The sequence below is a fragment of the Erpetoichthys calabaricus genome, chromosome 4 (assembly GCF_900747795.2).
Source record: "Erpetoichthys calabaricus chromosome 4, fErpCal1.3, whole genome shotgun sequence".
Taxonomy (NCBI): domain Eukaryota; kingdom Metazoa; phylum Chordata; class Cladistia; order Polypteriformes; family Polypteridae; genus Erpetoichthys; species Erpetoichthys calabaricus.
This window is the reverse complement of record NC_041397.2, coordinates 172,837,066-172,851,990: the sequence shown is the minus strand read 5'-3', so window position 1 is coordinate 172,851,990 and position 14,925 is coordinate 172,837,066. Positions and strand designations below refer to the sequence as shown.

General features: G+C 38.3%; 1 protein-coding gene across 1 annotated transcript in view; it reads right to left on the bottom strand.

The window, feature by feature from the left end:
* The window catches only part of clybl (citrate lyase beta like), a 352,991-nt gene that overhangs the window by 105,003 nt on the left and 233,063 nt on the right, over positions 1–14,925 (bottom strand). Inside the window, exon 2 of the mRNA XM_028799953.2 lies at positions 2,829–3,039. Coding sequence (XP_028655786.1) covers positions 2,829–3,039 — 211 coding nt within the window. The remainder of the gene's footprint in view (positions 1–2,828; positions 3,040–14,925) is intronic.

Below are 14,925 nucleotides of genomic sequence, written 5' to 3'. Positions count from 1 at the left end.
TAGAAAGATATCACCTTTATCTGTTGGTATTGTTTGCATGAACATCTAATGTTTGAGTGATCAAATATGTTCAAAAAGTCAAAAGTTTCCACAGAATGTACTTATTTTTTCACACATAGTACTTGAATTACTCTAAGGGGATTTTTTATTTTACAGAAGCTCTAGAAATATTGCTTCAACATCCCATATGATAAACCAGTGTACTGTCTAAAACTGGTTACTACTAGTATAAAAATAACTATTTCACGATAAGTTAGCACCTTTTAGAAAACAGTTTTTCAAGCTCTACTGATTGAAATGAGATCTATAATAATAGAAGAAAAAGAAAAGAAAACTTTGTGCTGCTGAGGATGATGATCCCAGTACCACAATATGCATGTACTAAAATTTTTCATAGGAAAAAGTAGGAATACTACCCCTTAATTTCAGTTTACCCTTCTTTTGTCAGGAGGTACTCCTTAACCTTTTTTTTGTAATGTGTATTAAATGCCTGAAAAGTCATAATCAATTTTGCCATGGTTCTAAAGATCTATGAATAGGAAGAAAAGGAAACTAGGATTATTTGCTCAGCAGAAACAGTCACTTTTGATGAAAACTCCTCTTTTTGTTGGGTAAAGTGTTTCAATTTTATCTGCAAGCTTGTTTTCATGTTAATGGTATTTCCCTGCTACAACAGGCAGATGAATTGCAAAGACCAGTTGCGTTGCCTATTGAGCAAATGAAGGCCATATCCTAATACCATTTTCTCTTTTCTCTTATCAAACACTGGTTAATATTCCACAGTAAGATAATCCTATACAAGCAGAACTCAAACTGTCAAACACCCAAAAAAGGATCTTTTTATTCAATTAGTTCTTGTAAAGGTTTTATCAAGTGTCAGAGAGAAAAAATATCTTGACATTTAAACATAAAATAAATGGAGATAGCATTAGAAAACAGAAAAATAAAAACGAGAATGGAGGTGGAGAGGGGCTTCTCTTTTAGCAGCGTGGAATATGGCTTTTTCATTAGTCTTGTGCCTCATCCCACTAGTTCATTACATTTCAAGTATGTGCGTATAAAAATTCTATATTGACTAATAACAGTATCTATATATATCAAATCTCACAGAATGTCTGCCTTGCAAACTAGTGGATCTTTAAATGATTAAAGGTTTGCCCTCTTCTCAGACTGCAGTACTGGAAACATTTTGTCTAAGTATTCTGCAGAAATTATGTTATTATCTGCAGAACTACTGTTAACTTTTCAAAAGTCACTAGCAGCATAACCTACAGATCAGGACAAACTGGTAAGGTAGCTTTACTGATCTGGAAAGCCATTTCTTACAGCTTTAGGAAGGATCCACCCCACAAAGGTTGGTTTTTTGAATAACAATGGAGCAAATCACAAAGAAAAGAATGTGATGACCTCATATAAGTAGTCTATCCGGATTGGACCTTTAGTATTCTTCTGATGGAGAAATATAGCTTTTGGACATATTACACAGATGAAAAGTTTTTATACTTTGCAACTAACATCAGTGTAAATCTTCCAGGCCAAACTTGAATGAGAATGTGCACTGAAATAAAAAATGTCTACATATGCAATTCATGCAGGGTATGTTCACTCTAGCAGTTTCATCCGAACTAATTTGGATTTTTGTTTTATTGACCATATATATGTTTTTTTACCCTTCTCTTTAAACAGCAAATTGAATTAGATCTTAAAATCAGAAGAGATTTGAATGTGAAAGTCTAGTGAATTTCGGTTCAAGCGCTTAGAATGTAATCTCTGTTTAGATGCTTAGACAGTAAATATTGTTTCTATGTTATTGGTGGGAGCGACAACAGCGGTATCAATGCATGCTCCTAGCTAAAAAACAAAAAAATGTTGTCAACAACAATGAATTAAAATTTCTTGAAAGTACAGTTCACTCAGTCTATAGGAGGTAGCATCTTAAGGCCAGTTTGGAAGGGATTGATAGCGCTGTGCTAGAAAAAGAAGATGAATGTTAGAGAAATGAAACTGTACTAATATTCAAGTAATCATATATTTAGTGCCAAATAAAATATCAAAGAACCATGATATTCAACCTGTTGTTTTTACGATCTCGCCTTTGTTCACTCTTAGCTAAACATGTTATATGTCTGGACTCTCGTTTATTTGCAAAGGCTGGTCACTTCAGGACATTAATAGATATCATCCAAATATAACTATTAAGTAGTCAAACCAAACACAGCATCTAAAAGAAAACAATGGAATTATTTATAATCTTGCTGTGCTGTTTAAACATAAACAAAAAGTGTTAAGCAATACGTGGGTAGAATAAATTGTATTAAAGTAATTTAATGAAGGAAAAATCATGAGACTATCAAATTTACTAAATAACATTTTAGGGATCGATAACCGTGTTTAATTAAAAGCTAAACAATGGCTTTATTTAGTTAAATTCAAGAAGTTCAAAAACATTTATCATTATCTTACTACGCTTTTCCTTATACAGTGAAACATAATGCAGGTATTATTCAGTTTCTGGCATTACCAGAGTTTGGTATATGAATCTGCAAATTCCTTCCACCATTTCCTTTCATCCATTCTCTTGAGCAACTACCAGTGACAAAATTGGACACATCATGCTGGATTAACCCTTTGTACAACTTCTGGGCCAGTTTTTTTAATCTACCGGTACATTTACACCATTTTGGTATTGTGAGACAGATGAACTTTATCTCTGTGTGAAGACCTTTATCCCACAAAAAAAAGTCTGTTCCATGGTCTGTTACTACAATCAAACTGAAGGATAACTTTCTGATTTCCCCACATATATTAACAAGGATGTAAAGTATTACCTTTTTGTTAAGGGCCACACCATCTTCACAGTCAAATACTGCACAGTCCACATTTAGAGAAGGCAGCTTGCGTAGCTTTCGCACGTCATTTCCTGGCACATACAGCACAGCACGTCTGGGAATGTATTTGGATTTTGGCAGTGTGTGCTGAAAGCGATTATGGCCTAGAAACTCCAGCCTGATGCTACACAATAACCAAGGAGAACAGCCCCTAGAAGAATAAGATATATTTGCATTGTTAAACTATATTATGCTTGCTTTAATAATATATGTAAACCAAAAAAGGAATATAAAATTTGTCTACTTAGTACAACCACAACCTAAGGCAACCTTTTATCCATCAGTTTCCTAAACCTGCTTGTTACATTGCAGAGAGGTTGGCAGGCAGATGTATTCTTTCAAGCAATGAGTGTAAGCTTACTTCTGGATGGCAGACACACAGGGACATCCCCACACTCACTCATGCCTGGCAAATTTGGAGTTGGTAAACTATAAGAAAATTTTTGTCTAACTTTTCTGGGGAAACCTAAATGTTGTAGCTACATATAGACACAAATGCAGAACAAGTAAATATGCTGTGAGTGGGCCTAGAGTTTAGCCCAGGTTTGGGTAGCCATATGGCAAATTCATTTCAGCTACTGGTCCTGTGGTGGGTTGGCCCCCTGCCCAGGATTGGTTCCTGCCTTGTGCCCTGTGTTAGCTGGGATTGGCTCCAGCAGACCCCAATGACCATGTGTTCGGATTCAGCGGGTTGGAAGATGGATGGATGGATGGATGGATGGATGGATGGATGGATGGATGGATGGATTTCAGCTACTGAAGAAATCCTTATAGAAATGTAGAAAATAAAAGCATTTATTCTATACATTTTAGGAGAAACAAATATATTGATAAATGCAAAGTTTTAATAAATAGATTGTAAACAAACTCATTAAAAAAGTAATTCCAGATTCACGTTTGTAAAACACACAGTGATTAGCTTGTGTAAAAACATTGGTGCTTGCAGCCATTATTAGAGCTCTTTGCGAAGAATGTTGTTAAATCTCAAAAACACAACTTTCAATGGAAGTCTGCATCAGACAGACAGACAGACAGACAGGTAGATAAACTCAAGGACTTAATAAAATATAATGAACAAATAGTTATCCCATCTGTAAAAACCTACTTAAGTCATTACAGCAGATAAAACGATTGAAAAAGTATTTTATAAATAGTATATTACACATGGAATATTTAAAGTACATATACAAATATGCTAATGAAAAATTAACACAATTTATTGGACTGAAAATTACACAACTTTTGTTTAAAGAAAGGAAAAAGGATACAGCAGAACCTTGTGCAGTGCAAAGCTTCTGAACAGATTGGTACAAGGCAAATAAAATTTAAATCCACCTATTAGGAAAGCTTCAGACTAGACGTAATGAAAGGATCTGACAAGTACAAAAACAAACCTTTAAACAGTATTTAGCAGTGACAAAGGAACAAGTGAAAGTCTTTTTTCCCTTCCCACTTTTAACTCTTGTTTGTAAAGTTTGTTTCCCTTCAGTTCTCTATTCAGCTGCATGTGCAGTAGTGACCGGCGCTTTGCAATTCTTTATCTGAGACCGATCACAAACAATTGTCCTCTAGTCATTCTCACTGTGAGGCTTAGCTGATCCAGCTGGATGAATCTGTTAAGAGACACGAAAAACCACAAGTATGGGAGGGAAAAAAAAAATCCCAAAAATAATTAAAGTGCGAGCAACAAAGTGAATCTACATAATACTTTCCTCTAATTAACATCAGGGAAAAAAGAAGCTGTTTGCTGTAAACACCAGGCGAGCCTATGCAAACATTAGCAGCTCACAACTCCGCCAAAGAGTCTTGTTCACACCAAGCACAGGCCTAATGAAATCAACCTTCCTAACAATTTTATTGGTACAGCTGCCGAGCATGCATTTTATCACACATGCTAATAATTGCAGTTATGGTGCCCACATTTTAATTATTTGTTCTATAGGCTTGGTTCTCAAACAATTAGCACTAATGAATGGTCAAAATAGCTGGGATCATATATGTCTAATTACAGCGAGGAACAGTTCTCGCCTGCATGTGCATTTCAATTTACCTCTGAGGGATAATGTTTGTTGATTGTATTTCTTTATGCTAGAAGCGGGGAAAGAAAAAAAAAAAACAAAAAAAAAACAAAGTGCTCACTAAAAAGACGGGGGAAAGTATTCCCTTTCCTGCTTTTGTTCTCACAAGAAGCTAAAGTCACTTCAATAGGCACTTAATCCTGTCATCCACGCTTACAATTGCCTTCCAGTATCAATCAAGCAGAATCTGAACTAAGATGATGCAGCTATATTGTGTAATTAAAAGCAATTCAGGTAGTTATTGCTTAGGGCACTTTGCAGGTCCAAGTACTTAAAGTGGCTCTGTGGGGATTCTAAATGCTGTAGTGTTTAAATTTGGTCAGTAACAATATCTCACAAGGGGAAGGGGAGGAATATGCAAAACCCTCTCTTGGTGTGGATTGTGAAACAGAAAAAGGGGAGGAACCTACCGACACTTGAAGGACAAAAACCTACAGCACCCATATTGATGGGGAAACAAAAAAAGCAAACAGCAAAATTAGAAAAAAAAAAGTGAGGATGGGAAGAAATAAAAGGATCTAAATGAAGTCTTCCACATTCAATGAATACTGCTGCGGGGGGAATGTTAAAAAGCCATTTAAGTGCCCACTTGAAAGTCGAACGAATTATAATGTTACAGGGAGGTTTCAAAGCTATTCACGGTAAAAGGATGAGTGGGAGATGGTAATTAAAGAAGAGATATTAACATATTTAACAGAAAATAATTAATGAGATTAGGGTCTTTGTATGCTGTGCTTAAGTTACCATTAAGACACCTGGAAATATGTACTGTATATCAAAGGGTCACTTATAGTATATCTACACACTGAGATTATCAATGAAAGATAAAACAAAAAGGTACAGTGTGCATGCTGGAGGTGCATTCATGTTTGTTCAGTCTTCTAGCTATAATCACCAGGATTTTTTTTTTTAATTCTGCTTCATAATGGAAAACATGGACCACTTCATCACAGAAGACATGCCACTGTGATAACAGTGGTTGTTCTTATATCATTAACCAGGTAGCACCAAAACAAAAATTCTAATTTCCATAATGTAGCCAGATATAAATAAGAATTAGTTTGCAGAACAGTAGCTCACACTTCTTTCCATTAAATGTGTAACAAAGAACAAGGAATAATTGACCAACTAATTGATTTGACCTCTACAGTTACATGTTAGCCAAAGGCACAAATGCTGACCAGCAGTGACTTTAAGATATTTAGTTTCCAAAAGAATAAACGCTATACTAAGTGAATGCTTAAATGGAATTGCATCCAACAATTAATTTTTTGGAGGAACATTTTTCATTTCCAGTAGGAATGCAGGAAACTGGAGCACAACAGCACTGGGGGGAACACAGGATTCAAACCTGAACGGGACACCAGTCGATGTAATTAATTGGTTATTAACTAATAACAGTGGGATCAATGGTGGCAAAGCACATAGTGCTTACCTCACAGCTCCAAGGACCCTTCTGATTGGATGTTTCTCCATGTGCTTTGGTTTTCCTCCCACATCTCTAAGATATACAACTTTGGTTAACTGGTAATTTTAAATTGGCCTGACATATAGATAGATAGATAGATAGATAGATAGATAGATAGATAGATAGATAGATAGATAGATAGATAGATAGATAGATAGATAGATAGATAGATAGATAGATAGATAGATAGATAGATAGATAGATAGATAGAGAATGAGTGAGTGAGTGAGTGAGTGAGTGAGTGAGTGAGTGAGTGAGTGAGTGAGTGAGTGAGTGAGTGAGTGAGTGAGTGAGTGAGTGAGTGAGTGTAGGATTACCGTAAGTGTGAATGTAGTATGCAATGGAATGACACATACTCATACACCCTGTCAAGGATGGCCTCTGTGCCTGATGTTAACTACCCTGGACCCTGAACTGGATTAAAACATTTAATATTAGATAAACAATTAATCCAACCTTTGCATCTTTGGGAAACAGGAGAAAATCATAGTATCTAAGGGTAAAAAAAGCTATATAAATGCACAGTGAAAACATACTGGAGCCCACACAGGGTACCCAAGAAGAGAAGCACACTCAGATCACTTGAACCATGTTTCAACATCACTAATCAATGTACCACCTATAAAAGACATTTTAAATTTCATATGTAACAGACAGTCAACTGAAGTCAAAGATGACATACTGCCAAAGAATTCTCAGTGATAAAGAGAGAAATGTGGGTAGAGTATCTCAAAACTACCTATTTGTGAAAGATAAGAAAGCAAAGTAATGCAGACCACAGCCCATAACATTTGTTTGTGGTTGTAGAGCAAGTAAAGGTTTTCATTTTCTGCCACAGAAAACTGCCACTGAATTATCATCATGGGAATTGCTGTAAGTTTTTAATCAGGGGCTGACAGCAAAGGAAACCAACACTAGCATTACGATTTCCCAGAGCCATTACACTATAATGTTTTACAGAACATTCTGCGGTTCCCAATTTAGGATATCATTTCACATATGCTTGGAATAAACGAAAGAAAACCTTGGCTGGAACACAGCAAATAGATTAGGGAAACAGCCATCCAATGTACACATTATCAAGACAAAGTTATTATAATGCCTTATTTAAACAAATTTTAACATTTTGAGCAGATTTTTAAATAACAAACACAAAAAATCAATCAACCTGGTACTGATTCAAATGCACTTCTTTCTTATTTGAAATAAATGCATTTTTTAGCCACTTTTAGACTTAAATGTTCAGAATTCATGCTTAATTTAATGTAACTATGTACATCATGAGTAATTTGATGCTATCGGAGCACATGCTTGGTGGCACAGTGTCATAGACCTTAGTGTGACTGCCTTGCAGATCTGGTGTTTTGGGCTTGAATCCAACACGTGGTTGTTTTCTATGTGGAGCTTGCACTTGCACTCCATGTCTGCATTGTGTTTCCTGTGGGGCTACTGGTCTTCCTCCTTCACCAGTGCATGTTAGATTGATTGGTGATCGCAAATTGGCCCTGGGTGAGAGTAAGCATGGCTATGCTTCTGGTCACATGATTTCTGAATGATTATAAAAGAATAAGGAACAGAAGGGCAGGTTGCATATGGCCTTCACACAGCATGAGACTCAATTTGATGAAATGTCCCAGACAGCTGTTTATCATAGAATGAAGAAACCATACACTGAATACTTGGGCCAAGACTGTGTGATGAAAAGAAGAAGAGTGAAACAGCCAGTTTAAACATAAGAGCTCCAGCTCAGATAACTGGGGTAGAGAAGTTATTTGTGACTAGTTTCTGTTTTACTGCTGTTACTGTCTTGTCTTATTTTAAAGAGGAAGAAAATAATTAAAGCATAACCATATGGCTTATCAAGGAGTTCATGTTTTAGTTGGTAGAATCACCAAAAACCCATTTTTCACAATTTAAACTCCATCACCACACAATGAAAGATCATCTATGGATAGGACTCCGCATGGATGAATTATTCAACTTTTATTATCACTGATACAGAGTATGAAGTTCCAAACACCAAAATGCAGTCCTGACAGTTACAAGCTTGACCTTGCTCTGGGAAAAAAATACAATGTAAAAGTAAAACACAGACATGATATTATACAGTCACATATTTAATATGCTGTTTGCATGGTGTCATTGCGACAAGCTCTGCCCTTTCACAACCAAGGTGGGTTTCTGCTTTCTGCCTAAAGCTGTTAGTTTTAGCTGTATCTCCCATGAGTCAGTGGTAAAGGAAAGGACTTTCAAAAAAATGGATAAATGGACTGATGTATGGGTCAGATTAAAAGAAGACCAGTTAATGTGCATGTTCTTAAGCAGTTTTTAACTTTAGTCAGCCCAAGTTAATGCACTCACAAGCATATTATTATATAGAGTAAAACATGGTAAGAGTAGTCAACAGAACAAAACACAATATATTTTTGGACCATGCCCCACCTCATTTTTTCTTACCAGGACAATGTTATATTAATATTGTTGCTATCTGCTTTTGTGAAAGTCTATTAACTCTTTAAAATGATTTATAAAACATTATAAATCACAATACATCATAAAAACATGTATCTATCTATTCATTTATTGCCTACAGTCATTTAATTTTAAACACAGAGCCATGTCAGTGGAGCGTATCTCAACCCCACTGGGCAAAAGGCAGGAAGCAATTCTGAACAGGGTACCAGTTAGCATTACTGGCATGTCTTTGAAATGTGGGGTGGGCTGATGACTGAAGAGTAACAAGAGTGACTACACATAGACATGGGAAAGACATGCAGACTCCATACCAGCAAAGAAATATTATATTTTAAGAAAATGCAGTAATTAAAACATTTCCCGCTATTTATTTTTCTTTTTTGAACATAATAATTAAGGATAATTTAATACTAAAAATACAATTAACAGTATAATAAATGAAGCACTGATACAAGCATAAAATCCTTGCAATTTAAAAATCTGGAGGAGTCATGACTACCTATTCTTATGAAAAGCTGCACTAATTCTTTGTGTCGATTTCAGCCCTCTGTCTGGACTTACACATATGGCCACAAGTACCCATTAAAGGTAGGGATCAGGGTGGAAACTGTAACACAGCAGTATAGCAAAAGATCAATAAGAAGGAAAGCTACAAAATGAGTACAGAGAAAATAGCTCTAGTCAAAGCAACATTACTATGACTTTTAAAGGGTCTGTGATGTCACTAAAGTAGCACAGTCTGATGCCACAGGCAATACTGGAGCTGCTGAGAGGCAAAGACAAAACAGAAAACAGTACAAGAAGTAGGGTAAAAAAAAATCACAGTCTCCAACCCAACAAAAATGTTTACTGGCAATATTTTCAACATCTTATGTTGAAAAACAACTCTGCTTCTTCTTGCCATGCAAGCAGAATCTTTGGAATCAATTATGTAATTTCTGAAATTCTTTTTTCATTAAATAAACCTAAAAGCCTTATTTTGCACATGCATTATTGTTATTTGTTTGCTGAGGTTTCCTGGAAATGCAACAGAGTGATGTTAGTTGGATACCACCATGGCTACAGCTCTGTGAACTGGCACAAAAATATCATACCTGCCCAACCTACCTTACTGGACAATGGCAGCACAGTTGACACAATAGAGTATGCATGTTTACTGTAGACACAACAAATATTATGATCAGTGACTGAAAGACTGGTTGCCATTTGTTTAGTGAAATCACACAAGCCATTTATTCTGAAATTTTTCTTCCACAAGGGTCATGTACATATTACAAATGTTAAAAAATGCACGTCTTGCTCAAAGTCATGTAGTAATCACATCCACAGGTTAACTCTCATCAGACCTCCACATCTCCCTAGTCTTATTACTCTATTATTTGCAACAGGAGCCCAGGCTCCTTTGTTAAAAGATGCAATATTTCCACTTTTGACTGGTTAGTCTGGATGAGGATTTAGACAGCACCTTTTGGATATTTAAAAAAACCTTAACGGACTTACCCCTTAATGATCTAAGGACACTAAGGGTATCAGGCACTCAATTACAATTTCACAAGAGGAATGGAGTTTAGCATTTTATAAAAAGCATTGTAGTTTAATATGTGAAAAGCGCATCATAATTCAATAAAAAATTATAAATCGTTCACATATATCTTGTCAAAACTATCTAAAATGTACAAAGGACAAAACCCAATCTGTGAATAATGGTTTGTTCTACAATTAAACCACTTTTGGGTAAAATATCTTGGATTGTCTTGGATTTAAAATGAATCCTAACACATCACTTCCATTATTTGGGGTAATAACAGAATGGATAAAAGTTTGTTTGGAAACATCAGTTTTAATAACCTATACCACACTATATGCATGACGATGACTTCTGCTAAAATGGAAGAGTCCCAATCCACCGTTGCTAACTCAGTGTGAAAGCAATATTCTTATTATCTCAATTTGGAAAAAATCTAATTCTCTTTACAGGGAACTGTTCTCACTAATATCATCTCTTTATATATATATATATATAAATTCCAATATCTGTCTGTCTGTCTGCTATTCAATGGATTTAGATCTGCTATTTTTCTATAATTTGCTTGAACATTCCTGTTGATTTTGTGACTTCTCTCATTGCACTAAGTATCATAGTTTACTTGTGGTACTGATTTATTTGAGTGAATCCGAGAGAGACGCAGCGGGCTGAGGGGAGGGAGGCAGGGCCCTCCTCACTCACTCGCCAGCTTCGGGCGTTCCTTACCTCCACTTAGCTAGCAAACGAGAGAACTACTTAATGGATTTAAATTGTTTTTTTTTCTATAATTTGCTTGAACATTACACCTGATTTTGCAACTTCTCTTATCGCTGATTTTGATTGGGTTTTTTTTCTATAATTTGATAGAACATTCTGGTTGATTTTGCAAGCTTCTGTCATTGTGCTAAGAACCATAGTTCGCTTGCAGGAGCGATATATTCGCACTAATCCGAGACAGAAGCTGCGGGCCGAGATGAGGGTTAAGTGTGATGTCAAGAGTGGGGAGCGGACAGGGCCCTCCTCGCCATCCTGTTTCCTATTACTATGCAGGCAGAGCTGCGGGGAACGGCTAGTTTTAAAATAAACATGCTGGACCTGTGCTCAACCTTTTTATCTTATTTACTGTTGAATTCTATGAAAAAAATTATTATAGATGGGGCTCTGTAACCATATGGCACTGTTCAATGGCTTGAGGCTGATTGCTGATCTTCATGAAATGTCTCTCAAACAGACTACTGTACTTGCAAACCTGTTTACAAAAATAGATAAAAACACAATACATGGGGTCCTCGGGTTACAATGTCTCGACATACGACGCTTCGAGTTTACAACGCTCATTCCCATAAAAACTTTAAAAAATTGAGACGTGAGTGTTTAGGCTTATGCCGTTAGCGTCGTACTTACAGACTACGTGGGCAAACTAGTTTGGTTGCACGCAGCGGAAGAATATGCAGTAACGCGGCGCATGAGTGAGGGAGTTGGCAAACTAGTTTGGTTGTGCGTGGCACAAGTGTTCTGTTTGTGTTGCTTTGTTTGGTGACTTTTTGGCCCTTATCATGGCTCCTAAACAAAAGTCAGAGTCTTCAGATGGTAGTGCTTCAAAGAAGAGGAAAGCCATCACAATGGATGTGAAATTAAACATTGTAAAGAGATCAGAAGGAATAAAGGTAAGGAATTTTTTTACACTCATTTTTTGCAATTTTTTCTGTTACTACAGTACAGTGTACAATACAGTATATGTATGTCCTTTTCCTTTTTCTGTGGCTTAGTTGTGTTTTTATGTTCTAGATTATGATTTTGCAAATGTGTTAGGATAGGAAAGTGACTTAGGGTAGGGTGTGTTTTGACTAACACCAAAATTCAGGTTACATCACTGTTGTAGGAACAGAACTGTGTCGAAACCCAAGGACCCCCTGTATTGTCAATGTTAGTTAGTGTCCACTAAAGTCCAATAATATGACCTTTTCCTTTTTACACAGGACTACTGGCAAACCTCCTCCTTGTCTGGTGCTTAATAATACACATGAAAATATTACTACTACTACTATCAGCAGTGAGTGCAATGCTCCTTGTGACATTAAACATACATACTTCACAATGAAGATGTTGATGTAAAAGACTGCAAGTTCATAAAATGTTGTCTTTTCATATTCATTTCAAAGACTGCAACACTTCATGAATCAAACTCTCAACAAATATATCAATAAATCTGTCGTTTCCTGTACAATGAAAAACTGTTTGCTTTATATTATTTTTGTTTTCTATGAAAAAAACTCAGATCTGAACTGCACAGAAAAATCGAAACATTTTGTAACATTCATTCTTTTACTTCTTGTACAGCATTATCCATCCATTGTCTCCCGCTTATCCGAGGTCGGGTCGCGGGGGCAGCAGCTTGAGTAGAGATGCCCAGACTTCCCTCTCCCCGGCCACTTCTTCTAGCTCTTCCAGGAGAATCCCAAGGCGTTCCCAGGCCAGTTGAGAGACATAGTCCCTCCAACGTGTCCTGGGTCTTCCCCGGGGCCTCCTCCCGGTTAGACGTGCCCGGAACACCTCACCAGGGAGGCGTCCAGGAGGCATCCTGATCAGATGCCCGAGCCACCTCATCTGACTCCTCTCGATGCGGAGGAGCAGCGGCTCTACTCTGAGCCCCTCCCGGATGACTGAGCTTCTCACCCTATCTTTAAGGGAAAGCCCAGACACCCTGCAGAGGAAACTCATTTCAGCCGCTTGTATTCGCAATCTCGTTCTTTCGGTCACTACCCATAGCTCATGACCATAGGTGAGGGTAGGAACATAGATTGACTGGTAAATTGAGAGCTTCGCCTTGCGGCTCAGCTCCTTTTTCACCACGACAGACCGATGCAGTGCCCGCATTACTGCGGATGCCGCACCGATCCGCCTGTCGATCTCACGCTCCATTCTTCCCTCACTCGTGAACAAGACCCCGAGATACTTGAACTCCTCCACTTGAGGCAGGATCTCGCTACCAACCCTGAGAGGGCACTCCACCCTTTTTCCGGCTGAGGACCATGGTCTCGGATTTGGAGGTGCTGATTCTCATCCCAGCCGCTTCACACTCGGCTGCGAACTGATCCAGAGAGAGCTGAAGATCACGGCCTGATGAAGCAAACAGGACAACATCATCTGCAAAAAGCAGTGACCCAATCCTGAGCCCACCAAACCGGATCCCCTCAACGCCCTGGCTGCACCTAGAAATTCTGTACATAAAAGTTATGAACAGAATCGGATGACAAAGGGCAGCCCTGGCAGAGTCCAACTCTCACTGGAAATGGGTTCGACTTACTGCCGGCAATGCGGACCAAGCTCTGGCACCGATCGTACAGGGACCGAACAGCCCTTATCAGGGGGGCCGGTACCCCATACTCTCGGAGTACCCCCCACAGGATTCCCCGAGGGACACGGTCGAATGCCTTTTCCAAGTCCACAAAACACATGTAGACTGGTTGGGCAAACTCCCATGCACCCTCCAGGATCCTGCTAAGGGTATAGAGCTGGTCCACTGTTCCGCGACCAGGACGAAAACCACACTGTTCCTCCTGAATCCGAGGCTCGACTATCCGACGGACCCTCCTCTCCAGGACCCCTGAATAGACTTTTCCAGGGAGGCTGAGGAGTGTGATCCCTCTGTAGTTGGAACACATTATGTACAGCATTATACCGTTATATAATGGATTAGTAGAGAGAGTATCTGATCTAGCTTTTCTAGATTGGATGGTGCAAGTTTCTATCTGTATAAGGGGTAATAAAATGAAGCCCTGCCCCTTTCCACAGTTTCATGCAGTATGGGATCTGACAGAAGGTCACTAGATTACCTTGAGATAATCACTTTATAACCAATCCTGTCACTCCCCCATCACCCATAATGAAGGTTTGTTTTTCACCAAATGTAAGGCTAATAAATAAATAAATGAGAACTCAATACATTCATGTAGGTTTGACTAATGCTGATTAATTTGATTGTTTAATGTTCTGCATAAGGACACTTGCAAAACATTACTAATTGTGGGAGTTTTTTGGTAGTTAAAATGTTCCATCATAGCAGTTGTCCAATGAAACACACTGTTGCACCAATATGTTTTAATGTTTTCTGTTATAATCAGTAAATGTGCAACATTACCGATGAAATATCATGGGTTCATGCTTAAATTTAAATAAACAGTGTAACGGGTGGCCGGGACGCCCCTGCTGCATATGTTCCAGGGGAGCAACCATGGACAACTCAATACTTCCCCTGGGATGCTTGGTGGCAGCCTCCCTGGCCGACGGTGATTCCCCAACCTCCCGCAGGGCTCCATGGGAGATGGAGTCCTCCACAGCCCGATTGGGTGTTGGGGTGGCCGCCAGGGGGTGCTGTCTGGATTTCAGAGCCCAGCTGGACAAATCTTCAGCCCCACCTGGAAGTGCAATTGGGACCAGGTGGTCAAGCACCTGGAACACTTCCAGGTGGGCTATAAAAGGGGCCAGCCA